At 43.7% G+C, this 26,057-nt stretch overlaps 1 protein-coding gene and 1 long non-coding RNA gene across 5 annotated transcripts; both read left to right on the top strand.

Moving 5' to 3' along the window:
* Window positions 1-9,463: 9,463 nt before the first annotated feature.
* LOC135502478 (zinc finger protein 883-like) lies at window positions 9,464-16,083 on the top strand. 4 transcript variants are annotated; one of them, XM_064795328.1, is made up of 4 exons: window positions 9,464-10,582; window positions 10,781-10,817; window positions 11,745-11,960; window positions 13,168-16,083. In XM_064795328.1, exons 1-4 carry the CDS (start codon window positions 9,935-9,937, stop codon window positions 14,061-14,063), a joined length of 1,797 nt encoding a protein of 598 aa, XP_064651398.1. In that variant the 5' UTR covers window positions 9,464-9,934; the 3' UTR covers window positions 14,064-16,083. The 4 variants fall into 4 exon arrangements, with proteins under 4 accessions (XP_064651398.1, XP_064651399.1, XP_064651400.1 ...); XM_064795329.1 differs by having other exon boundaries at window positions 10,784-10,817; XM_064795330.1 differs by lacking the exon at window positions 11,745-11,960.
* A 742-nt stretch (window positions 16,084-16,825) lies between these two features.
* LOC135502515 (uncharacterized) lies at window positions 16,826-19,202 on the top strand. Its single transcript, XR_010449783.1, has 3 exons — window positions 16,826-16,916; window positions 18,174-18,298; window positions 18,692-19,202. It is a non-coding gene; the product is annotated as an uncharacterized LOC135502515 (long non-coding RNA).
* Window positions 19,203-26,057: the final 6,855 nt, after the last annotated feature.

The following is a 26,057-nucleotide window of genomic DNA, read 5'->3' on the forward strand; positions in this document are numbered from 1 at the left end:
CCGGCGAATGAATTTTTTCGTTTTTTTAAAAGGTCTTCTTTCCATTTTTCATCCATGAACGTTTATCAGGCCCGGATTCGAATTAGATTCAAACCCTGGCGAATCTTATATCGTTTTTTTTAAAAAGCTTTCTTTCTACTTTCATCCGTTCTGTATGTGAATGACTTCTGCATCAAAACTTGAAGCCGACGACCTCAAGATCTATCGTGGTGTGAGCACTGATGAGGATGTGACCCCATTGCAACATGACATCGATAAGATATGTGTGTGGTGTGACACCTGGTTGCTCGCACCTAACCCGACGAAATGTGTGTGCATGCACATGGGAAATAAAAACCATGGACATACCTACAAAATAACTTATAGAGGTAAAGAGACCATCCTTATGAACAGAACACAGATTGTGAAAAAGACCTTGGAGTACATGTTGACAACCAGCTTTCATTCAATAGTGAATAGACATATAACTGAAGTAACTAGAAAATGACAGAAGATACTATGGACAATCCGTAGGAACATAGCAACCAGAAAACCAGGACCCATAAGGAAATTATATACAGCATTAGTAAGGCCTCACCTTGAGTATTGTAATGGTGCAATTATCATACGCAATAAGAAGGACACTACAGCTCTGGAGAAGGTACAGAGGAGAGAAACGAAGATGATCGCAGTCCTACGGAAGAGGCCATACGAGGAAAGGCTGAAGCAGCTTGATCTACAATCAGTGAAGTATAGAAGGGAAATGGGGGACATGATTCAGGCCTTTAAGTACCTGAAGAGCGCAGATCATGAGGCAGCCGATGAATTACTCCCACTAGCAAAGGGTAGAATCCAGGAAACAAGGGGTCATACACTCAAACTGGCGGGCAAGAAAGCCCGGACAGATTTACGCAGGTACAGCTTCTGTCAGAGGGTTGTTTCCCCGTGGAACGCACTGTCAGCAGGGGCAGTCTTGGAGGCGAAAACTGTGGATACTTTTAAATCAAGGCTGGATAAGGCCTGGGTGGACATGAAGTATGTGACTTATTAGTTTACTTTGACTGTACATATTCTATCGACTGTGGATCGGATAACGGAGATAATTAGAGACTAGTTTAGTTGTAATTGTATATAGGCAAATATCTCGGACATAGACATGCTTGTGTTTTTAAGGAAACCGTGATGAAAGCTTAGGGCTTAAGTACCAGCGAATCGAGGAAGCAGAACTTTTATTGTAACTTTTTACACCACAAACCACACCTGTGCTGAGCGCGAGAACCATAAACCAGCGAGTAAAACTTACAGATATCAACAGGACCCTAGGTCCTACGATATTAACCTGATGATGATGATGATGAACGTTTATCAGGCGCGTATCCAAGGGGGTGCACCAGAGGCACGGCCCCTAATTGATATAGAATCTTTGAAATTGACCATGAAAGTTTGGAACACACCTGTAGTGCAGCAATTTTGATGAGAAATGCAGTGCACGCTCCCTTTTCTTCAAGTTCCTGGATCCGCTAGCGCTCTAGACCATCATCATTATTATCATAGTACATGTAGTAGGTCGAGGCTTGACAACGATGATCACCATTGACATCGCTTGGAGAATGCTGTATAGCGATTTCATTCCTTCCGCCGCGGCCGATAAGCGAAGCTGACATCCAACGACGGAACCCTAGCGGCAAATCGAAGAACCAGAACCAATATTTAATTGGAACTTAGCCAGGTGAACCACGGGGATGAGGAATATCCTAGGGAATAAACATCAAGGCTCCAAGGGATGTTAAAGGCCACATATCAAGGTTTGAAAACATGCTTGATACTCATGAAATATGTTGAGGGTTAAAAAAACAAGATCCCAGACATTAAAAAAATTCTAATAATAAAGTCATTATTTAGTTATTTCAATTTTCAATTTTAAACTATTTGAATTTCCCACCACACACAACTTTAGATTAGTTCCACATGTGGCCGCTAGGGATTTTTTGATGACGTAGATCAGGTCAGTCAGAACAAAGCAAGATGGCTTCCGCATACAGTTCAGAGAGTGAGAGCAGTGAATTTGAGGATGTTTTGGTCGATACAGAAGGATATTTAAACGTTGAGCCGTACATGTTCGAGCCATTAATATCACTAGATCATAATGAGAGTGATCATTCGGACGAAAGTGATTAGAATTTGTGGTTAATCAATTTGCATGGCAGACCTGCCGATATAGCAAAGAAGACATTGATAGACGGTTGCAGATGCATAACATGTACGATTTTTGAACAGACTAATGTTGCACAATATTGTTTCGCCTCGTCAGTGTTGTATCGCCAGTTATGTCATGACGCTGAACTATATGTACAATTGAAAAGTGACGGTATTATGCACAATGATCTTGACGTGACGATATAATGCCGTGCAACGTTAGATAGGCCTAGATGTCAGATGACAATAATCTGTCATTGACAGTGGCTGTCACTGACACTGACCTGTGTCGCTGTCACCTTGCTATGGCTGGAACACAAGAAGACACTATGCGGTATCACAGGCCCCAATAGGGCCTACACATTATGTATAACAACCGACCTCAGCAGCCTCGGGCATTAAATGCAATTGACATGGTTGGAACAGCTGTTTTTAACAAGTGGCATTTAATATTCAGTTGGATGCAGATATCCGGCTTCATGTGATAATCCGTATCGATAAAGTGATCACTGCAAAGTTTGGCCGAAGGCCCAGGCTTCCAACACTCCAAACGTTTGCACTTCCGAATCCACAGCTTCCTCCTCTCTCGTTCAACTGGAAATTCATGAAAATGGGTCCCATCCGTCATTCGATTGTTCTTTGTGCTATCCTTGACACAATTCGGAGCCACACAATACACCATAGTGAATGAAACACATTACTTCCAGGTGTGCATAATTAATTAAGGCCCTCCTGCTTTTATGATTGCATGACATGTACAGATAACCTGATCTACATCACAACTTTTGCTGAACCCGCCGCCTGGCTCTAACAAGCCAGTTGCTAGCCTGATTAGGTAATCAAGTTGTCAAACACATAATTGGCTATATCTTCAAAATGGATGGAGCTAATTGCATTTGGTTTTCTGTATTGTATAAAGTGTTAGGTACACTTTTGAAACCGTCTTACAGCAGAAAATGGCAAAAAACCTTGATATATGGCCTTTAAACTGCTAGATTGGTCCATCACTTCTTTTGATATGTGAGGCTGGGTGTTATAATTTCAAACTAGGAAGAAATGATACATCTCAGCTGTGTATTTTGTAGTATGAGACACCATACATTATGAGTCGAGTTCAATAGTCTATGCCCAGAGGGCGCTGTAATTTAGTGACTACTAATAAACATGTTATGTTTTCATATCCGCCTTGTTTATGATCATCAACCTACGTAAATCCTCGACATGGTGTCAGAAGTGGGATCAGATGAAGAAAAACATTTATAGAACAGGTTGAACTTATTAGTATGTCAAAATCGGTTCTATTCCGATTGTAAACGGCTGACAAAAGTCCGGGCCGAAAGTAGGTCATGGGCCACATGGCGGAAAAAAAAAATCGTAATCGGAACGTTCGTCGCGCACGTGCTTCAAGTGACGTTGACCTCGCACAACGATTAGGAGATCTACGGAGGCCGGTACGGTTCATGCGAAATTCTAGGCGGAGTTCGGAGATTCTTAGTAGAGAATCTAGTGAACGTGCACACTTGAAGTAGTTTCTTAGGCGAGAACTAAAGTATAACCATGGCAACTGCAATGCCATATCAGGTGCAACCACCAGAGAAGTTTAACTTCAAACCAGATGACTGGCCGAAATGGAAACGACGTTTTAATAGGTTCAGGGAGGCATCTGGGCTTTCGACTAAGTCACAGGAAAACCAAGTAAATACGTTGATTTACTGTATGGGCGACGAAGCTGATGACATTTTAAACTCAATAACATTAACGGATGACGATAGGCGGTCATATGATGTTATCGTAGAAAAACTTGAGAGTTACTTTTTGCCAAAAAGGAATGTTATATTCGAGAGAGCTAAGTTTAATCAAAGGCGACAGTCAGAGACTGAGTCGGTGGATCAGTTCATAACTGATTTGTTTAGCTTAGCAGAACATTGTCAATTCGGAAACTTAAAGGATGAGTTGATCCGGGACAGAATCGTTGTTGGCATAAAGGACACTAAGCTAGCTGAGAAAATGCAGCTCAACTCTAACTTGACATTGACTAAAGCTATGACAATGGTCAGACAATGTGAAAGCGTTAAAGCACAACAAACTGTGTTAAGGGGCACTGAGCTAGGCAGCACCGCGGAAGTCGCGAAAGTAGGTGGTTCTGATAAACCTACAAGTAGTAAAGGTGGACACAAGAAACCAGGTTGGGTGAAACAGCATCAGCGAAAGGGAAACCCAGGTGGGAGAACTAAATCACAATGGAAAAACAAGGACGGGAAGTGTCATAGGTGTGGCAAGACTCCAAGTCATAGTAAACAGAATTGCCCAGCGAAGGACGCTGAGTGTCATAAATGCAAATTTACTGGTCATTATCAGAAAATGTGTAAAAACTCTAAAACTGTCAGTGAAATCCAAGAAGAAGGTATATTTCTAGGTGCAGTTAACAGTAAGTTACACAATGGCTGGGTGAGTGCCGTTAAACTTGGAAGCACCAAGGTTAATTGGAAAATAGACACTGGAGCGGAAGTCTCTTGTATCCCGTATGGCATTTACACTAGGAATAAAGCGTCGCTAGGGAAGCTACACCAGCCAGACCGGAAGCTATTCGGTGCTGGAGGGAATGAACTTCAGGTGAAGGGTGTCATTCTAACCAGGCTACAAAAACGTGATGTCAAGGTTGACTCTGTAGTCTATGTCGTTGATGGACTTAAAAATCCATTACTAGGACAACCAGCGATCCGTGCATTGAAGCTTGTGTCTGTTGTAGAATCAGTTGATAGTGAGAGTGCTGATATCAAGAACATTAAGGCCAAATACCCAAAGTTGTTTTCAGGACTGGGAAAACTTAAAGGGGACTACACCATAAAGCTAAAAGATGGTGCTGAGCCCTATGCTATTTCTGCGGCTAGACGAATTGCCATTCCACTTTTAACAAGGACCAAGACGGAACTCGAAAGGATGGCAAACATAGGGGTTGTCTCAGAGGTGAGAGAGCCAACGGATTGGTGTGCTGGCATGGTTGTAGTACCAAAATCGAACGGTTCTGTAAGAATATGTGTGGACCTGACTAAACTTAATGAAAGTGTCTGTCGTGAAAGGCATCAAATGCCATCTGTTGATTATACTTTGGCACAGTTAAAGGGTGCAAAGGTCTTTAGTAAGCTAGATGCAAATTCTGGGTTCTGGCAGATCCCATTGGATCCCGAGAGTAGAAAGCTCACAACGTTCATGACCCCATGGGGCAGGTACTGTTTCAATAGACTCCCCTATGGAATCTCATCGGGACCCGAACTCTTTCAAAAGCGAATGCAGGAAATTCTTGAAGGACTTGACGGCGTTCTAGTTGAAATTGACGACATACTTGTCTATGGTATGGATCAGCAGGAACACGATAGGAGGTTACACGCAGTGTTAAACAGACTCATGGAATCGGGAGTAACTCTGAATGGACCGAAGTGTGAGATCTCTAAGGAGAAACTGTTGTATTTAGCACACATACTTGATAGTGAAGGCATTAGGCCTGACCCAAGGAAAATCAAGGCAGTACAGGATTTTCCAGAGCCAAACAATGTGCCAGAACTCAGGAGATTTCTTGGCATGATAACCTATCTAGGGAGATTTATACCGAACTTAGCGAGTAAGACTGAACCTTTACGTTGTCTTATGAGTAAGAAAAACAGCTGGGTCTGGGAAGGTCCCCAGAAAGGAGCATTTGCAAGCTTGAAAGCAGAGCTAATATCTCCACCGTTACTTGCGCATTACGATCCGGAGAAGGAAACCATAGTCTCAGCGGATGCTTCCTCTTATGGATTAGGAGGAGTTATTCTACAGGTTCATGAGAAAGGGGTTAAAAGACCTGTAGCATATGCGTCAAGGACTTTAAATGACACTGAGAAGCGTTATGCACAAATCGAGAAAGAGGCGTTAGCGGCCACATGGGCTTGCGAGAGATTTTCGGACTATGTGCTAGGGAAAACATTCTCATTGGAGACAGATCATAAGCCTTTAGTTCCACTGCTAGGAGGAGGCAAGAGCCTCGAAATGCTGCCAGCCAGAGTGCAGAGATTCAAAATGAGACTTATGAAATACTCGTACCAAATCAAACATGTGCCGGGAAAGGAACTCTACATAGCAGATGCTCTTTCGAGGGCACCCCTTCAAAGGGAACGATCTGAGGCAGACATAAAATTTGATGCAGATGTCACTGCATACGTTTCGGCTATAACACAAAATCTGCCAGCCAGTGAAAGACGGCTGCAGCAGATTAAGGAGAAACAATCAGAGGACGAGGTTTGCCGTCAACTGTTGCAGTACTGTAGAGATGGATGGCCAGACCGTCCATTCGTTAGAGGTGCTGTAAAGCCCTTCTATCCAATCTCAGGCGAGCTTACCGTGCAAGATGGGTTACTAATGAGAGGGACTCGTATAGTCATTCCGATGAGTATGCGTTTAGAGATACTTGATAAGATCCATGAAGGCCATCAGGGAACAACTAAATGCAGGGAAAGAGCTAAACATAGCGTATGGTGGCCGGGATTGAGTACCCAATTGGAGAACCTTGTTAAAAACTGTGCGGTCTGTGCGAAAGTGAGGAGCTATAGGCACGAGCCTAACCTTCAGGGTGAATTTCCTCGCAGACCTTGGCAAGTCATAGGGACCGATCTTGCCGAACACAAAAAGCAACAGTATCTGATTGTAGTCGATTATTATTCTAGGTACATAGAGGTTGAGAAACTGTCAAGTCTCTCATCTCAGGCAGTCATTGGACACTTGAAAAACATGTTTGCCAGGCATGGAATTCCGGAGAGACTGAGGAGTGATAACGGACCTCAGTATGACTCTCAGGACTTCAGATGTTTTGCCAATAAGTTTGAATTCGAACATGTGACGAGCAGCCCTTTATACCCACAAGGGAATGGAGAAGCTGAGAGAGCGGTACAAACGGTTAAAAACTTGATCAAGAAGTCAAAGGACTTCACATTAGCATTGCTAGCGTACCGTTCAACTCCATTGCAAAATGGGTACAGCCCGAGTGAACTGTTAATGGGCAGGAGATTGCGGAACACACTTCCTCAGCATCATTCGAAGTTGGAGCCAAAGTGGTCTTATGGTGACTTGAGGAAAAAGGAGGAGGAGTATAGGAGAAAAATGACTTTGAATGCTGATAAACATCACGCAGCCAGATCACTGCCACAGCTAGGCATAGGAGACACTGTGTGGATTCCTGATAAGGAGGTCACTGGTTCAATCTCAGGACATGCTGAGACTCCACGTTCTTATGTGGTGACGACACCAAAGGGAACATTTAGGAGAAATAGGCGGAGCTTATGCCAATTGGCACCGTCTTTGAATACTGATCAGGACAGTCAGGTTGCTCCAGACATTTCAGATCATTCATCTGTGAGCAATGGTGAATCAGGAACAGTTGCAGTAGAAACATCACAGAATGATACTAGTAATTCTGCAGGACAATCCACTCCGAGACCACCAGTTGTCACAACCAGATCTGGTAGAATTTCAAAGCCAGCAGTCAGACTTGATCTGTAGACTTTGTAATGAAAAGAAGTCAGGATGTTGTAATTCATAGTATTTCCATAAGAGACATTGGGTTAATATAGTTATAATAGTTATAATCTAGTTCAGAGACATTTGAGGAATCATCTCTATAGCTAAAATTTAAGTTGAGTGTTCAGTTGTTCATTGGACTTTTATAGGACTCTTTAAAGGCTGAGAAAGGGGGATGTAGTATGAGACACCATACATTATGAGTCGAGTTCAATAGTCTATGCCCAGAGGGCGCTGTAATTTAGTGACTACTAATAAACATGTTATGTTTTCATATCCGCCTTGTTTATGATCATCAACCTACGTAAATCCTCGACATATTTTGCTTTTGATATTTCAATAGAACTTGTGATACTCATTCTAAATAATGTTGGACCCTTCCAATGTCTCCTGTTGCCATCTGTTGGTGTTGGTTGAAAGCACAAATATCAGGAATATCACATCTAACTCTGGTCCCCGAAGTTGCTGTTAGGCTGCTTGTAGGGGGATTTCTGCTCAGGCATCATGCATCATGCATCATGCTGGAGCATTTTAACCCCCCTCCCTCAATAAGTCCTTCTGAGACGCTTTAAAGGACCACAATATACATCTTGCTATGACCCAACTCGCATCACAAATCAGCTAAGGCGGTTTCGTTAGCGATAAATCAATTATTATGTATCCAGATTTCGAAGATTTTGTCTTTGTGAGTTTCAAGACCCAGAATGGTCTTGGAAGGAATCAATTTTAGTCATCACAAAAATTGAAAAAGCGACTTGAGGGTATGATCTATCATGTGGTCTATTTAGAGTCGATTTTCCGAAAGGCCAGCTTTGACGGTTCAGCGCTAAGAGTGTTTGACTGTCAATCGGCAGGTCACGGGTTCGACTCCCGGTGAATCTGCCGCAGTTTTCTCTTTTTTTCTTCTTCCTTTTCTTGTTATCTAATCATCCATGTACATATGTCTAAATTTTTATTATTATCATTGTCATACCCCGCACCCAAACTTTTCAAACTGCAGCACACACTGATTCCGGGCGTTCGAGTACTACGGCCGCATTGTTTCCTTCCTCGTGACGCAATTATTTCATGACGTAATGAGCCATTGACCATTCACACAAGCAGATTTATTCACACCGGCGCCACTGAAGTGCGGGTGTGGGACATCATGTATTTAAAAATCGGCTGCTAGGACATGCTACAGTTGTGTGAGTTCACTAGAGCTTGCTCTTTACATATTACTGCCCTTACAACCCTTCCCTCACTTAGATGGGGATGGGTTGACAATCGACACACAGGCAACACCTGAGGATGATGAGCTGATCGAGCGAGAGCAGTCACAACCAGACCGCATCGGACCTCTTTGCCCTGGTCTGGTGCTTAGTCGCATCTGTAGCAGAGAGGTAGGAGAGATGAGAGAGTCACAACCAGGACAAATTGGACTTGGACAGTAGGTGCACTGTGGAGACCACTGGCATGACTATTCCAGCTGCCGAAGACAACAGACCCAGACGGAGCCTGGTTCAGTTGTTTATACCGACCACCACAACAAATGCTTCATGTAGCAACTTTTTCATGTAGATTCTAATAGTAAAAAATATTAAAAAATATACCACCTAGCTTTACATTTATATTTTGTTCTTATTTAAAAATATTCTAGATATATTTATTTTGATAACATGTATCTGAAAAATATATCAAAATCAAATGAGAACATTCAAGTTTTAATTTTTTTATGACTCACTCAAATCGCAAAACAAAATGGCGTACTTTTTTGCTTTATTCACTTTCGCTGGTTTTTCGGTGTTAAACTTCACATTTTTGTGTGAACTCGCTATACAATAATATCCTTCAAAATAGTTTATTTGAAAGGCGAATACATATGCCGAGTTCAATGTTAGAAGTATCGTCGTATGGGACATAGTTGAAGGTGTCTTGGTCGGTCGTCAACAATCACAATGACACAATGGGATTGAACTATTCACGATTTCGAAGAAGTTTGTTTTGGCGCTGACCAGTCCTGTGTTTGATCATCGTGTCTCTAGGCATTGTCCGAAGTTGGCTTAGACCTTCTGACGTGTTCTGAGCTGCGCAATTGATTTGTTTGGCGCTGATTCGTCTTCTTCGAATAGGCCTAAGTATGGCATGCCCCCGCTATGGTCTTCCTCTCTTCTTGGGCTTGGATTGGTCACGTTGGTGGTGAATTTGTCGGAACCCTAAATAAAACTCACTCATGTCTAAACAGAGCAACAATGGTGCTGGTGATATGAATGTGAAATTGGAGGATTCAGCTTTGAGACTGCACGAAGGCAGAGAAAAGGACTTTGAATTATCGGATATTGATAATATTGATATCAAAACAGAACTAGATGAAGTTGCCTGCGGTCCATACGATTCTTTATCGCATCATCCTTCTGTTGATGCAGGAAATCAGTACAGTTCAAACCAAAAAACAGAGCTTTGCTCTGGTGACCAGTGCAGTTCATTTTTCAAAATAGACAGTCAGATCAGATCAAGTCTTAAAACTGAGTCATCTCAGCCAACAGAGAGTGACATTAAGGTGCATGAGCCAGGATATGATGTTCCTGTCGATGTAAATATCAAATCTGAACCAACTGATGACTATGGACTTGAACCAGGTTGTGCATCGCTAGGTTTAGGAACTGAGGAATGGGAGGGAGCTGGAAATAAGTTAGGACCTGTTCAAGTCAACCTCATACCAGCACCAGCGGCATATAGCGGTAGTCTGCTGAGAATCGATGTTGAAGACCCGCTTCATCCCATGCAATTTGGTGGAGTTGTGAAAGAGGAGACAACAGAAGCTGTTCAAGCAGATGTTGAGGAGAACTTGTACACTTTTGGGGAAGTCGCAGTCTCACATGTAAGTTTATAAGGAGAGCACTTGTCAGTCCCGAGGGAGAAGTTGGTATACTGTAGTTGAAAGTTTTGCGCATTTTGAGTTTGGGTGGTTGAAGTTTGACAGCGCACTTGTGAAATAGGAAACAAAATGGTACCAAGCATTTGACAGGTTATAGTATCCAAAGCTCTGTTTCCAAAGTATCTTTTTCTGTCATTCCAGCAGGATATGGAAACAAACCCAGCTGAAGACAATACTGGTAAGTGATAATCCCTCTTTTTGAAACTATTTCAACTCTGGACTCAGGTTGGAAAATCGAATAATTTCCATCTCCTAATATCGATGTGATGAAATTTGACATTGCTTGGTTTTGATGTTAGATTGACATAAATCTTTACTTGTAATAAAGAATAGTGAAAGTAGAACCGGAGCACCAGTCTGCATGTGACATCATCACCAACAGATGGCACACCCTAACTGTGGACATGATGCAAGATTGCTTCACTAGGCATTTTTGCAGTGATCTCCATGCTAAAAGGAAAGTAGCATACTCCCAAGTGGAGCATAGGTCACTAATTAGGTTACTTCGCTTCCTCCTACACACTATGTATAAAAATGAATGGGCAGAAAAATGACAGTAAGACTAAGAAGAGCAGGTACACTCAAAGGAGATGTTTTCAATAGCTAGCCAAGGGACACCCATGTATATAAGTTTCTTGATCATATATTTGACATTCTTACTGCTTCTTAGTGTGGTTTGTCTTTCTACAAGTGCCTGTATAATGAATTTGGTTTTTGACTGTGAGTAAATGAACATTTTGAAAGATAATATACATGACCTGAAGGTGTTTTGCAAGGATCAGTGAAACAGTGGCAAAATTACTTCAGTCCCTGAAGTGGAACTTCCCTGTGGACCTCCAGTCCGAGTCCAAGAGACTTTTAATAGTGTTGATCATAGTAAATTGTCAAAACTTTTGGACCACCATCCATTGCTTTCCAAGGAAGATCATGAATCAAGTTGATACAGTGGACATACAAACCCTCAATATGCCACCAAGGATCGGAAACATGGATTCCAATTAACGCTCTTTAAACAGGTGGAGGACAATGACTTTGCTAACAATGTCACGTTTCTGTCGCATTTTAAATTCGAGGGCTGATTACATTCTATCGTTGTATTTTGCAGTTTCTTTATTTTGGCACGGTGGTCGAAAACATCACTCAGGGGAGCCTCATCTGTCAGCAAGAAAATATTCAGGAGAAGACGTGTTGAAGAAAAAGTCTTACTCCTGTAACTATTGTTTTAAACTCTATCCAAGTAAATATCATCGGACGCGTCACGAACGTGTTCATACCGGAGAAAAACCTGTCCAACGTCGAACAGTCATGTGTGATCAGTGTGGTAAGGTATTCACAGTTAGAAGTAATCTCACCCAACACATGCGTATTCACACAGGTGAAAAGCCATTCAAATGTGAACAGTGTTGTAAAGCGTTTGCATCCAATAGTGAACTTACCAAACATCGACTTATTCATACTGGAGAAAGGCCTTTTCATTGTGACAAGTGTGATAAAAAATTCAAACGGAGCACGCACCTAAAGGATCATCGACGTATGCATACGGGCGAAAAACCATTTCCTTGCGACCAGTGTGAGAAAGCCTTTGGGAGCAATAGTGATCTTACCAGACATAAGCGTATCCATTCTGGAGAGAAACCCTTTGCCTGTGACAAGTGTAATAAAACGTTTAAAGAGAAAGGCAACCTTGCGAAACATAAGCGTATTCATGCTGAAGAAAGACAGTTATTTGCATGTGACTTGTGTGATAAGATATTCAAGAACACCGAGAATCTTGTGAAGCATAAATGTATTAATTCACGAGAAAAACTACTTGCCTATGACCAATGTGATTAAACATTTTAGACTGATAAGTGGTCTTTCTCACCACGGGGCTATTCATACTGGAAAATGCCAATTTAAATGTGACCAGTGTGTGTTTAATCGATCGATAGTCAGATTCTGCGACAGCATAGGTGAATTCATTTAGCAGCTTGATCTCCTTGTACCAATTCTAACCATCCTACGGAATGTTTGAATAATATTATCAGTGCAGTGCCCTAGTAAGCGTGCAGCGCCTTTAGGTTGGGGGAAACCCCCCAAACCTCCTGGTTTGCAACCTGCTATAGTTCCTTCCACCAATTTTTTGTTTTGATAGACGGTTTTCTCTGTGTATCTCTTTAGCAGTAACTCAACTGCATCATCACAATAGCCGGCAAAGAAATGGAAAATGTCCCCCCCCTGGAAAGGTGTCCGGACTATCGTAGTCTAGCACTCTGCAGATTCATATGTAAAGTGCAAGCTCCATTGAACTCGAGCAACTGTCGACATGGGGAATTATGAAGTGTGTTCGTATCAACTTTTATCTATTCTATCGTGGACAGCGGACTTGTTCCAGACCAGAGGTCTTCAGTCCGTCACCCAAAACATTGCCCCTTCAAAAGTTATGCGTAACCTTCAACTTTGTGTTGTACTTTGTAGCTGTCATCTCAAAGTTTCCCTCCAAAAGTATTTTTTAAAGAACTTATCATCTCTTCCGTTGTATTTTGCAGTTTCATCTTCATATGGCAGTGAAGTCAAGTCTGAAATTCACCCAACAGAGAACTCTGCATGGTTAATTGGTTATTCCCTGAAAAATGCTAACGTACAGGAGTCGAAAACGTGTTGGTATTGCAGTAAAGTATTTGTCGACAAATATCGTCTGGCTCGGCACGAGCGTATTCATACAGGAGAAAAACCATTCAAATGTAGCCAGTGTGAGAAAGCTTTTATCACTCAAGTTAATCTTTTGCAACATGAACGTATTCATACCGGTGAAAGACCATTTGCCTGTGACCAGTGTGATAAAACATTTACCACTCAAGCTATTCTCGTACAACACGGACATGTACATGCAGTGGAAAGACCGTTTGCCTGCGATATCTGTGACAAAACATTCTCACGCTATAAAACTCTAGTCGCTCATCAACATGTTCATACAAAAGAAAGACCATTTGCATGTGACCAGTGTGATAAGACATTCACACGGATTAGTAATCTTTATCGCCACAGGAATGATGTCCATACTGGAGAAAGACCATTTCCATGTGATCGTTGTGATAAATCGTTCGTGTGTTTAAACAGTCTTACCCAGCACGTGAAAATTCATACAGGAGAGAGACCATTTGCTTGCGACCAGTGCGATGGAAAGTTTTCAAGTAATAGCGTCCTCAACCGCCACAAACATACTCATACTGAAGAAAGACCATTTGCCTGTCGCCAGTGTGATAAAACTTTTACGCTTAATAGTCACCTAAAGGAACATAGGCGTATTCATACAGGAGAAAGACCATATCGGTGTGATGGGTGTGATAAATCCTTTACACATAGAAGTGGCCTAAAATACCATAAACAGCGTGTTCATTGCGAGAAATCACAGTTTCAGAGTGGCAAGAGTAAAACAATTTAGCTTATTTACTTATGTGACCCATCACAGCTAAGGAGGCACAGTCACACAGATGGGCCTTAGTGACACAAAGAGATAAGTTAAGAAATTGGTGAACTCTTTATTTCACAATAGGCAGACAAAAGTGAAACAAACAACCAGTCAATTTCAATAACATTTTTATGGTATGTTCTCCTAGCAAGGATACATCACATATCATATAGGTTTTTGACTTGACCTAATTTTACGACTTTGGTTTGACCTATATACTATACATGTAGCATGTTTCTTAACCAGGATGAATTTCTATCCACCAAATATCTATACAGTGAGCAGAATGGCCCTTGGCCGTTTCATTGTTTTCACTTTTAAAAACCTATGCGATTTGCCGCACTGAAGATCCCTCCAGAGATTGTTGGACTGGGTCCATTAAATGTGACAAAAATATCCAACACCTATTTACAAATGAAGTGAGGGGTCAGACTTTTGGTGTAACTCCATATAACTGTCTGGTGATTTCGCTCTGAACTTGTGACACACTGATCGGTCTGAAATTATCATTACCGTCCATCCCTCAGTTTGCAGCCAGTGGCCCGATGGCGGAGAAATGGCATTGTCAAATGTGGTTAAGCCTATTGCGCATGGGCAGCACAATTAACCGATTATAAGACCTGTGATTTCGCACGCTGGGTGTGTTTTCCATCTCACGATACATCAGGCATGCATCTGAGATCAGGCAGAATTGGGTGTAGGATATTCGGAAACCACACACACATCTCCAGAATCTGTGGTGTGTTGTACCCCACGCTACGTAAGGAGTAGGTTTCTGGGTAAGACTTGGTCCACGCGAATAGGCGGTACCTTAAAAATGATGAGAAGTTGCCAATTAACGCCCTGTGAATTGTCCTTCGACCAGCTAGTGCTAATTAGTCCAGCTGTCAAGCTCCCGAAAAGGCAAGAATTGTGCATTTTAATGGAGAAAGCATGAAATTTGGCAGGGTGACAAAACTTTTACGCTTAATACGCTTTACGTTTAATGACCCCTAGGGGTCATTTATCGATTAAGACCCTAATTTTTTACGCCCCCCTGGCGGTGGCCATCTTGGAATCCAATATGGCCGCCATTTTTGGCCCGTTTCTTGCAATATCTCAGAATCTATTGCACCTACGGGTATGATTTTGACGGCTTACCCTAGGTTTTCAGGTATGACGAATTCAACGGAACCAATGAAAATGCCGTCGAAGCTGGTGCTTTAATTAACCAAGATTTGTAAATAATTTCGTCTTTACCCCAGCCCACCTATAGATTGTACCAGTATTACTTTAAAGAATTGCGAATACAATAAAAGGAACGTGGGGATATGTAAAGGTGAAAGACTGTTGGTGATCTTTTTGTGTTTGATCGGCTGGCATTTGTTCGGCAGGAGAAATATGTTAGGTCCAGTTGTCACAACTATTACGATTTGAAAGAAGATGACGATAGATTGTAAACAGGCCTTGCATCTAATGACAATGAGATCAAACTTAATGGGTCACCAAACATTTGCCGTTTCACGTCTTAAAGACCCTGAACTATTTTGCCTATAGATCGTATACTATATTTGCATTAAATCATATGATATGTCGTATGATATATTTGGTGAGCTGTAGAGCTATATTCCACTGCCTACGTTTGTATATAGTTTAATAGTAGATTTGTTAGAAGGGTGGCAAGAACTACTGCTGACTTCATCACTGTGTTGTCAGTTGCTGTACATAATATTAAAAGAGTAAGCGGATTATCCCTTCAATTTATTTGTTCTTCTCCTGTTTCATCAGTAGAATTTGGTGATGAAACTATGACTGTGTTGTGGAAGGTGGTGACTGGGCAGCTGACAGTATGGAACGCTGTTGATTAGCCACCTACTCCTTTGAGCGGGCGGTTCTGAGCTGCATCAGACAATCTCAACTATTTCCACTTACGCCATCTACAACTACATTTGTATAGAGGCTGTCGGTCACTTTGACCTTGACTATGCATGCTGTAAATATCATGTAGTTTCTTTAATGAAATAAACATCCAAGAGCTGAATTCCGAGTTGGTTGTTTCTGGTGTGCAACAGACACTTCTTGCGGTGACGGTGTAGAAGTTTAAAATGTCCCTGGATAGAATGTCCGGGGAGCGAAGGATTCTCTTAGCTTTGGCGGGAATGGCCTCCACAGATAGAACCTTATCATAATCTGTCAGAATACAATAGGACTGGGCACGTTTTCCATGAGTACGGTTTCCTCCTCTACACCGTACGGCCTTGGCCGAAATGGTAAATACACAATGTACGTCATTGTCAGTTCAAGTCAGTGTGTGTGATTTTGACATTATGCAGGTTTCGGCAGCTATACGACTGACGAAATACGAAGTGCAAGGATCTATGGAGTAATCTAGTCTAATGCGACACTCGTAAATCATCTTTTGTCCTATGTTGTAGGAGGAATCGGCTAAATTTTTGAAAATCGCCAATGAGAAATGCATTTACAAACTTTGCCCTCGCAGCTCTTCGTAAAGGCTTCCGAAACCTGGCTTGTATATATTTCTATGGCCATATAGCTCCGTTCATGTGCATGTTATGCAATAGCCCAGACCCACCTTTGACAATACCATCCAATCGGTCTAATGACATAACAACACAAGTTGGCGCTAAGCCGCCGGCCTGTCTCGCGGGGTAGAGGAATAGTGCTCGGACGGTGTGACGTCAAATGTATTGTCTCGGCTGATTTGAACGCAAGTCAGTTGGTGTGTGAGTGAACTACGCAGAACATCGTTGGAAAACTTTTTCCGATTTCAAAGGTAAAATTCCCTTCAACATTGCGGAAATCAAGTTAAAAGAGCTGCAGCAGAAGGTAGGGCCCAGTATCTATGATTGATAATTGTTTGAATTGGTTTCAACAGGTTTTTATTGCTGTAAAAGTGCAGTCGAGCCGAAAATGAACTGCGCAGTAATTTCAGTCGCAAATTCACTGTAAGGCAAGGACTTATGTGCATAACTGGAAGGCTTTTGACCTCCAAACCTTGTCATATGATTTTCAAAAATGCTTTAAATTTAAACAATCATTCATTTGGCTCCACTATCCCGACTGTGGTGTAGCACCCGACTGTAACTGGCATGAATAGGGAATACGCTGGTTATGGATGTCAGATCGTGGTTCCTTGGCAATTGCAAACAATTTCACTGGACGTAACCCACGCGGCGACACCAAGGACCGCTGGCTGATCTATTGATATGTTCGTAGTAGGGTGTCAAAGTCGGGGAGACGAAGAGCCACTCGTCTCTCGTAGGGGGTTCATTGAAAGTGTTTGCATTTGTTAGCCTATAAACACAAGATTTTAATCCTTCAGTCCCGTGTTTGGCGGAGAAACTAATCTTACAGAAGGCCCAGTCATATTTCGTCATTGACGGTATCTCTGGGAGGCCCTGTGTGCCGTTGATCCAATATTCATTGAGGCTGTTGGAGAGACTTCTTGTCTAAACAGTACCATTCCGCCCCCTCTAAGGCATACAATGGTAACTTATAAACACAAGATTTTCATCCCTGTCTCGGGTGTCTTTGAGAGAGCTGATCATACACAATTCCCAACCTACTCGTCAGCCAGCTGACAGATTCCCTGGGTCGAACGTGTTACTGTGATGTTTTCGAAGAGATACTTGTGGCTGTTGGGGAGACTTCTTGTCTAAACAGTACCATTCTGCCCTCTCTAAGGCATAGAGTGGTAACTAATTAATCAACTGCGAAATGATCGCAGATTGAATACAGTGAGTTAATCATTCAAACAATATCAAATGTAACCATGATGATACTTTTTACTGGGTGACCCATGCCTGTTGGATGTTTGATCCAACATACTTTGAGGCGGTTGGCGATCATTCCAGTCTATTGTTTGCTAGCATAGCGCCTCTTGTGATTTAAAGGTAAGGAGGCATACCAAAAGCGATCAGCATGTTATTGCCAAGGAAGTAGATTCGGTAATTCTATTCAAACTTGGATTGTGATTGGCAAACTGAAACTTTGGCCTTGTTGGAAAGTATGGTAAGGAAATCTTGATTTTTATAAACATGACCCTGAAACCCACCTTAACCTTGATCTGTCTCATAATTTCAGAGGCTTAGTCCAAGGATGAGTCCGATCCACGAGATGTGAGAGGACGAATGGTTGTCAGTCTTCCGTGGCAGTGCCCAGCACTCCAGTGGCAGTGCCCAGTAGTCCTAGGCCAGCAGCTCAAACCGGTAGGGATAGGTAGAATCCGTACATAGAAAACAACTTCTGCTAGAATGAGAAAAAGTCCCCCTGATGCAGTTAATGGTATTTCGCCGTGCAAGCAAAAGAAACAGCTAGCCAAATGAGAAACACGGACGTCTAGTGATGGTCTGTTCGATAGACTCATCAGGCTAATAAATGCAATCCGTGTACAATCATTGGGCCACGCAAATAACGTACTGCAGAACAAATTCACATATCAGATGGGGAGACTGATCGTTGGGGCATACCAAATACAAATGACGATTGAATAATTGTTTCTATTCTCCCAATATCTGCAAGTCTGCTCCCAGTTGCGCTAGAATAAGTTTTGAACTAACACTCTATAACCCTTATATCGATATATTTTCTCTCATCTTCAGAGGGATGGACCGACTCCCTTCCCGCGGCTGAACCCGGCATCCTCCCATCGATGTATACAAGCCACCTGTCCTACTTCTACCGGCATCGTGACTAGTCCTCCATGGTGACGAACAGTAACTCTGGACTTAGAGTGCTTATAAATCAGAATGTATAGATGTAACAGAAATGAACAAGGATAGAGTATTCCGTAGGGAGTTTTCGCAAAAGAGTAGGGACAATCCAGGATGAATGAGTGTACATGTAACAGTTTTAAATACCCTATAGTGTTCTGGGGACTCATGAATATATTATGCGCATTAATCTCTTAGGTGTTGATGTACACCAACCAACAGGGAAGGACTTGTTGCCAGAGGGACATTTCCTACTACTCCACTTGAATAGAAATCCTACCTAACTGTAGCGCCACCTGTTCCAACATGTGGTGCCCGCGTACAGATTGTTGTCAGAATATCTTTTTGTAAAACCTTTTCATGATATTTGACCAATGTATCAGGACGTTGAATATCTAAATGTGTCCTAAACATATCAAATAAAGAATGATAGTTTCACAATCAGTGTTGTTATTCTTTGTACTACTGTCGGAAGGGTCTATTCCTAAGCCAGGACAAAGTTTGGTACGACGTCTTTCCCGGGTGATAACGCCTTTCAAAAACCAATGGGCAACAGCAGCGCCCCTGTGGCGTGTTGGGTACTTTTTCTGAGACACCGCAGGAGGGAATGTACACAAATCTAGCCCGTCTTCTCAAAAGCTTTTAACTGTCACAACCAGCGACACCAGTGACAGTGACCAACCAGCTGATGAAATCCTGAAAACCCGACCCTACATGTTCTTTATTGGCTATTCATCAAACATCACGTACGTGGAGTTCTTCATTGACAAGTACTTTGGCTAACGACAAGCATCCGCAGATCGTGGAGCAGCCAGGACTGATTTGGCCTGCCTGTGACCGTCTCATCTCTCTCACCATGCTGAAAACACAGTAGAGCAGCAACGACTGATTCGGCCTGGCAGTGACCGTCTCATCTCTCTCACCATGCTGACAACACAGTGGAGCAGCAACGACTGATTCGGCCTGGCTGTGACTGTCTCATCTCTCTCATCATGTTGGCAACTTAGCAAAGCAGCAAATACGGATGTGGCCTGGCTGTGACGGTCTCATCTCTCTCACCGATTTGACAACTTAGCAAAGCAGCAAATACGGATGTGGCCTGGCTGTGACGGTCTCATCTCTCTCACCTTGTCAACACGATCGAGCAGCAACGACTGATACGGCCTGGCTGTGACCGTCTCATCTCTCTCACCATGCTGACAACTTGGCAAAGCTGCAAAGACAGATTTGGCCTGGCTGTGACCGTCTCATCTCTCTCACCATGCTGACAACACAGTGGAGCAGCAACGACTGATTCGGCATGGCTGTGACTGTCTCATCTCTCTCACCGTGTTGACAACACAGTGGAGCAGCCAGGACTGATTCGGCCTGGCTCTGACTGTCTCATCTCTCTCACCATGCTGACAACACAGTGGAGCAGCAACGACTGATTCGGCCTGGCTGTGACTGTCTCATCTCTCTCACCGTGTTGACAACACAGTGGAGCAGCCAGGACTGATTTGGCCTGGCTGTGACTGTCTCATCTCTCTCACCATGTTGACAACACAGTGGAGCAGCCAGGACTGATTCGGCCTGGCTCTGACTGTCTCATCTCTCGCACCATGCTGACAACACAGTGGAGTAGCCACGACTGATTCGGCCTGGCTGTGACTGTCTCATCTCTCTCACCATGCTGACAACACAGTGGAGCAGCAACGACTGATTCGGCCTGGCTGTGACTGTCTCATCTCTCTCACCGTGTTGACAACACAGTGGAGCAGCCAGGACTGATTTGGCCTGGCTGTGACTGTCTCATCTCTCTCACCATGTTGACAACACAGTGGAGCAGCCAGGACTGATTCGGCCTGGCTCTGACTGTCTCATCTCTCGCACCATGCTGACAACACAGTGGAGCAGCCACGACTGATTCGGCCTGGCTGTGACTGTCTCATCTCTCTCACCATGCTGACAACACAGTAGAGCAGCAACGACTGATTCGGCCTGGCTGTGACTGTCTCATCTCTCTCACCATGCTGACAACACAGTAGAGCAGCAACGACTGATTCGGCCTGGCTGTGACTGTCTCATCTCTCAAACCGTGTTGACAACACAGTGGAGCAGCCAGGACTGATTCGGCCTGGCTGGGACCGTCTCATTTCTCTCACCGTGTTGACAACACAGTGGAGCAGCCACGACTGATTCGCCTGGCTGTGACTGTCTCACCTTTAAACCGTGTTGACAACACAGTGGAGCAGCCAGGACTGATTCGGCCTGGCTCTGACTGTCTCATCTCTCGCACCATGCTGACAACACAGTGGAGCAGCCACGACTGATTCGGCCTGGCTGTGACTGTCTCATCTCTCTCACCATGCTGACAACACAGTAGAGCAGCAACGACTGATTCGGCCTGGCTGTGACTGTCTCATCTCTCTCACCATGCTGACAACACAGTGGAGCAGCCAGGACTGATTCGGCCTGGCTGTGACTGTCTCATCTCTCTCACCATGTTGTCAACACAGTGGAGCAGCAAGGACTGATTCGGCCTGGCTGTGACTGTCTCATCTCTCTCACCATGTTGACAACACAGTGAAGCAGCCAGGACTGATTCGGCCTGGCTGTGACCGTCTCATCTCTCTCACCGTGTTGACAACACAGTGGAGCAGCAACGACTGATTCGGCCTGGCTGTGACTGTCTCATCTCTCTCACCATGCTGACAACACGGTGGAGCATCAGGACTGATTCGGCCTGGCTGTGACTGTCTCATCTCTCTCACCATGTTCTCAACACGGTGGAGCATCAGGACTGATTCGGCCTGGCTGTGACTGTCTCATCTCTCTCATTATGTTGTCAACACGGTGGAGCAGCAACGACTGATTCGGCCTGGCTGTGACTGTCTCATCTCTCTCACCATGCTGACAACACAGTGGAGCAGCCACGACTGATTCGGCCTGGCTCTGACTGTCTCATCTCTCTCACCGTGTTGACAACTTAGAAAAGCAGCAAATACGGATGTGGCCTGGCTGTGACGGTCTCATCTCTCTCACCTTGTCAACACGATCGAGCAGCAACGACTGATACGGCCTGGCTGTGACCGTCTCATCTCTCTCACCATGCTGACAACTTGGCAAAGCTGCAAAGACTGATTTGGCCTGGCTGTGACCGTCTCATCTCTCTCACCTTGTCAACACGTATGATCGAGCAGCAACGACTGATACGGCCTGGCTGTGACCGTCTCATCTCTCTCACCATGCTGACAACACAGTGGAGCAGCCAGGACTGATTCGGCCTGGCCGTTACTGTCTCATCTCTCTCACCATGTTGACAACTTGGCAGAGCAGCAAAGACCGATATGGCCTGGCTGTGACTGTCTCATCTCTCTCATCATGTTGTCAACAAAGTGGAGCCAGGACGGATTTGGCCTGGCTGTGACGGTCTCATCACTCTCACCTTGTCAACACGGTGGAGCAGCCAGGACTGATTCGGCCTGGCTGTGACTGTCTCATCTCTCAAACCGTGTTGACAACTTGGCAAAGCAGCAAAGACTGATTTTGTCTGGCTGTGACTGTCTCATCTCTCTCACCTTGTCAACACCATCGAGCAGCCACGACTGATTCGGCCTGGCTGTGACTGTCTCATCTCTCTCACCATGTTGACAACTTGGCAGAGCAGCCAAGACTGATGTGGCCTGACTGTGACCGTCTCATCTCTCTCATCATGTTGGCAACACAGTGGAGCAGCCAGGACTGATTTGGCCTGGCTGTGACCGTCTCATCTCTCTCACCATGCTGTCAACACGGTCGGGCAGCCAGGAGTGATTCGGCCTAGCTGTGACCGCCTCATCTCTCTCACCATGCTGTCAACACAGTGGAGCAGCCAGGACTGATTCGGCCTGGCTGTGACCATCTCATCTCTCTCACCATGTTGACAACTTGGCAAAGCAGCGAATACTGATTTGGCCGGGCTGTGACTGTCTCATCTCTATCACCTTATCAACACGGTCGAGCAGCCAGGACTGATTCGGCCTGGCTGTGACTGTCTCATCTCTCTCATTGACAACTTGGCAAAGCAGCCAAGACTGATGTGGCCTGGCTGTGACTGTTTCATCACTGTCATCATGTCAACACGGTGTAGCAGCCAGGACTGATTCGGCCTGGCTGTGACTGTCTCATTCCCCTGCGAAATTCGACTGGAAATTGTCGGCAAAAGCCGGCAATTTCCACCTAATTCCAAACTATTTTTCCTTGCCAGGAGGCTGGAATTAGCTGGAAATTCCAGAAAATGTCAGGGCTGGAGTTTGGCGGTATTTTGGTAAATGGCAGTGCCAGAAAATGCCAGCTCTGGAAAAAGCTGGCATAACCTGGCATTAGCTGGAACCTTCAAATTTCCAGAGCTGGAATTAGGTGGAAAAATCTTGACCCAGGCCTTCCAGCTGATTACCAATGTCAGGGCTGTCATTTATTGGAAATAGCTGGCATTAGTTGACATTAGCTGGAAATTACAAATTCAGCATGCAACGAGGAATGTCAGGGCTGTCATTTATTGGAAATAGCTGGCATTAGTTGACATTAGCTGGAAATTTAATATTGAGTATGTGACCTGCTCTACGTTTGAATCGATCAGAGCACTGCACACTAATAAACAGGCGTTTTTTGTCACTCAACAGTGACTATGATTAGAATCGTTGTGATATGCAACAAGAAGATCTCTTGTCGTGGAGTAAAACCAATAATTAGTTTTGACTTTGCTGATTGCAATCTTGTCACACGCACCTGCGATTATCACCACAGACAGGCAATTTTTCACATGCAAACATGATTGCATGTTGATTTTGCTTGATTCCAGGCCGTGTGATTTCCAATTCTAATTCAATTTTGATGGCATCTGCAATTATAACTGCAAACAAGCAATTTCTGTCACACAGAAATATGATTAAAGGTTGCAGGTTGATTTTGCTTCCAACAGAGGTTGCTAGGATGACCAGTTCTTGTTGCGGGCACCTGAAATTATCTATGCAAACAAGTGATTTATGTCACTTGCAAACATGATTGCTGTGGCATTATCAAGTTTTGAGCATATGCCACTGACCTAATCCCTTAGTTTTCTGACACAATCTTGTCACACTGTTATAATGTAAATATCATTCTTGGTGTGTGTTGACCATGGACTTACACGAGCATAAGAGGCCCTATCATATAAAACGTAAGATTATTGCTTCACTGAGGCTCCTTGCAGACACCTCTGCCAGGCGGACACTTCCCCATTGCAGATGGTTTAAGTTGCCACATGACCTGGGTTGGAGTGCTCGTCAATGCCGACTGGCGTCGTCAGGGCTCAATGCCCATCCTGGAGACAGCACGTCATTTACATCATAGCTAATTGTGATCAGTTGATACGATGACGTCATTGACAATCACTGACAGGAAAATTTTGCCTCTCGTTTAATAATATAGATAGTGCAAAGTATTCACATTGTAATATTAGGCTCGTAAGTTTGAGGATCATGGATTGACCAGATTGGTGTGAATTGCCCCAGGGCCCATGGAACATATGTAGGCCTATACCAATTTTAAGGCCAGACTTTACGAAACGTGCCGCGCTAACAATACGGCCGCCACCGACGATGGACGCCACATCATCGCATAGGCTCACAAGGTGAGCCAAATAAAAAAGAGGTGCCGTTTTAACTGGATACCGTGACATCAACATGATGTCAACCACACATAGCACACTCTGTCACTTTGATGTCTGGAGGGCAGGGTTACAGACGGGGACTGACGTCCAAAATGGATGTCCAAATAACATCACTGCACGACCTTGAAAAGAATGATGGAGCAAGCCGACTGTTGATTGACTCCATCACTTACATGAGTCATGAGCTGTGGACATCTCCCATGCAAAATCTTACAGTTATGATACCGTCCGGGTCTACGATCATGCATACAATAATACAGGCTTACAGCACATACACTGATTCAGGCTTCATCATATGCTAAAAAAACAACCTCAAGGCCTGTCCAGATTACCCTTTTTGCATTCATTTGAATCCTTATGTGTTCCAATTCAATTTGTGTAAACTTTGGATATCTTGATATCGAATTCGGGGTAAAAATCAAGAAATAAGAAGAGCTCCCACATGATTTCTTTGTTTGACTTGAAAATTCAAACCTACCAGTTCCTGTCTGAGGTGTAATGCATCATGGGATAGGTCAGGTGATAAGACCACATGATAGAATTGCATAACATAATAGCAATTTGCATAATGCCAGCAAATGCCAGCTTTTTCCAACAATTGTCAGAAACATCGAATTTGAAATTTCCAGCTAATTCCAGCTCTGACAATCTCATAGTAAAGTGACAGAGATTTCCAGCGCTGGAACTTTTACGAAAAGTAAAGTTCCAGAAAATGCCAAGAATTTCCACCCCATGGATAAAGTTCCAGTTTTTGTCAGCTTTTGCCAGCTATAACTTTTCGATGAAACTCTCTAAATTCAAAGTGTCAGCTTATTCCAGCCAAGAGCTGGAAATTCCAGCTATTTCCAACAAAATCCACCTAAGGTAAAATTCATTTCGCAGGGGTTGCTCTCACCTTGTCAACACGGTCGAGCAGCCAGGACTGATTCGGCCTGGATGTGACTGCATGTCTCATCAAACCAGCCAGGCCGTACTTGAAAAGCAACGAACTATATGATAGATGCGTTTGACGAAAAACCGACCTACACAGGGGTAGAGATTCTGTCTATCACAAACAGGCACGAAGACAATGTCACCGCAAGACAATACAAAAACAGACCGTTCAAGTGCCATGCATGGAGCCACCACAACCACTAGACTACGACGTATGAAAAAAAGGCAATAATATCATCACAGACTGTGCAACAGTGATATTATGGATAGTTGTCTGAAGACGCTGTAGTAATGTCACAACCTCGCGATCGTCTGTCTTATAGGACAGAGTTTACAAGGTGTCATTGTGATGGGGGTGCCTAGAACTACCAATGTTGCTTGCTACGGTATGTAAACGTGTTCTGCATGAAGACTATACATATCACTGCATGTCCATAATGTGGTCAGATTGTGACATTGTCGTCAAATACGCATGGCGAAAAGATTGCGAATTTAATTGCCGAAATGATGTTGCCTTGACAATGTCCGGTACTAGGGACAAGCGAGACAGGATGTAGTAAACCGAACAAGACTTTGTTCCAAACGCGGCGACCTGGAACAAGATGTTCTTGCTCCCTGATGCCAGAGGTTTTTTTCGGTTTCCCTCAACCA

The sequence above is a fragment of the Lineus longissimus genome, chromosome 18 (assembly GCF_910592395.1).
Source record: "Lineus longissimus chromosome 18, tnLinLong1.2, whole genome shotgun sequence".
Classification (NCBI taxonomy): Eukaryota; Metazoa; Nemertea; class Pilidiophora; order Heteronemertea; family Lineidae; genus Lineus; species Lineus longissimus.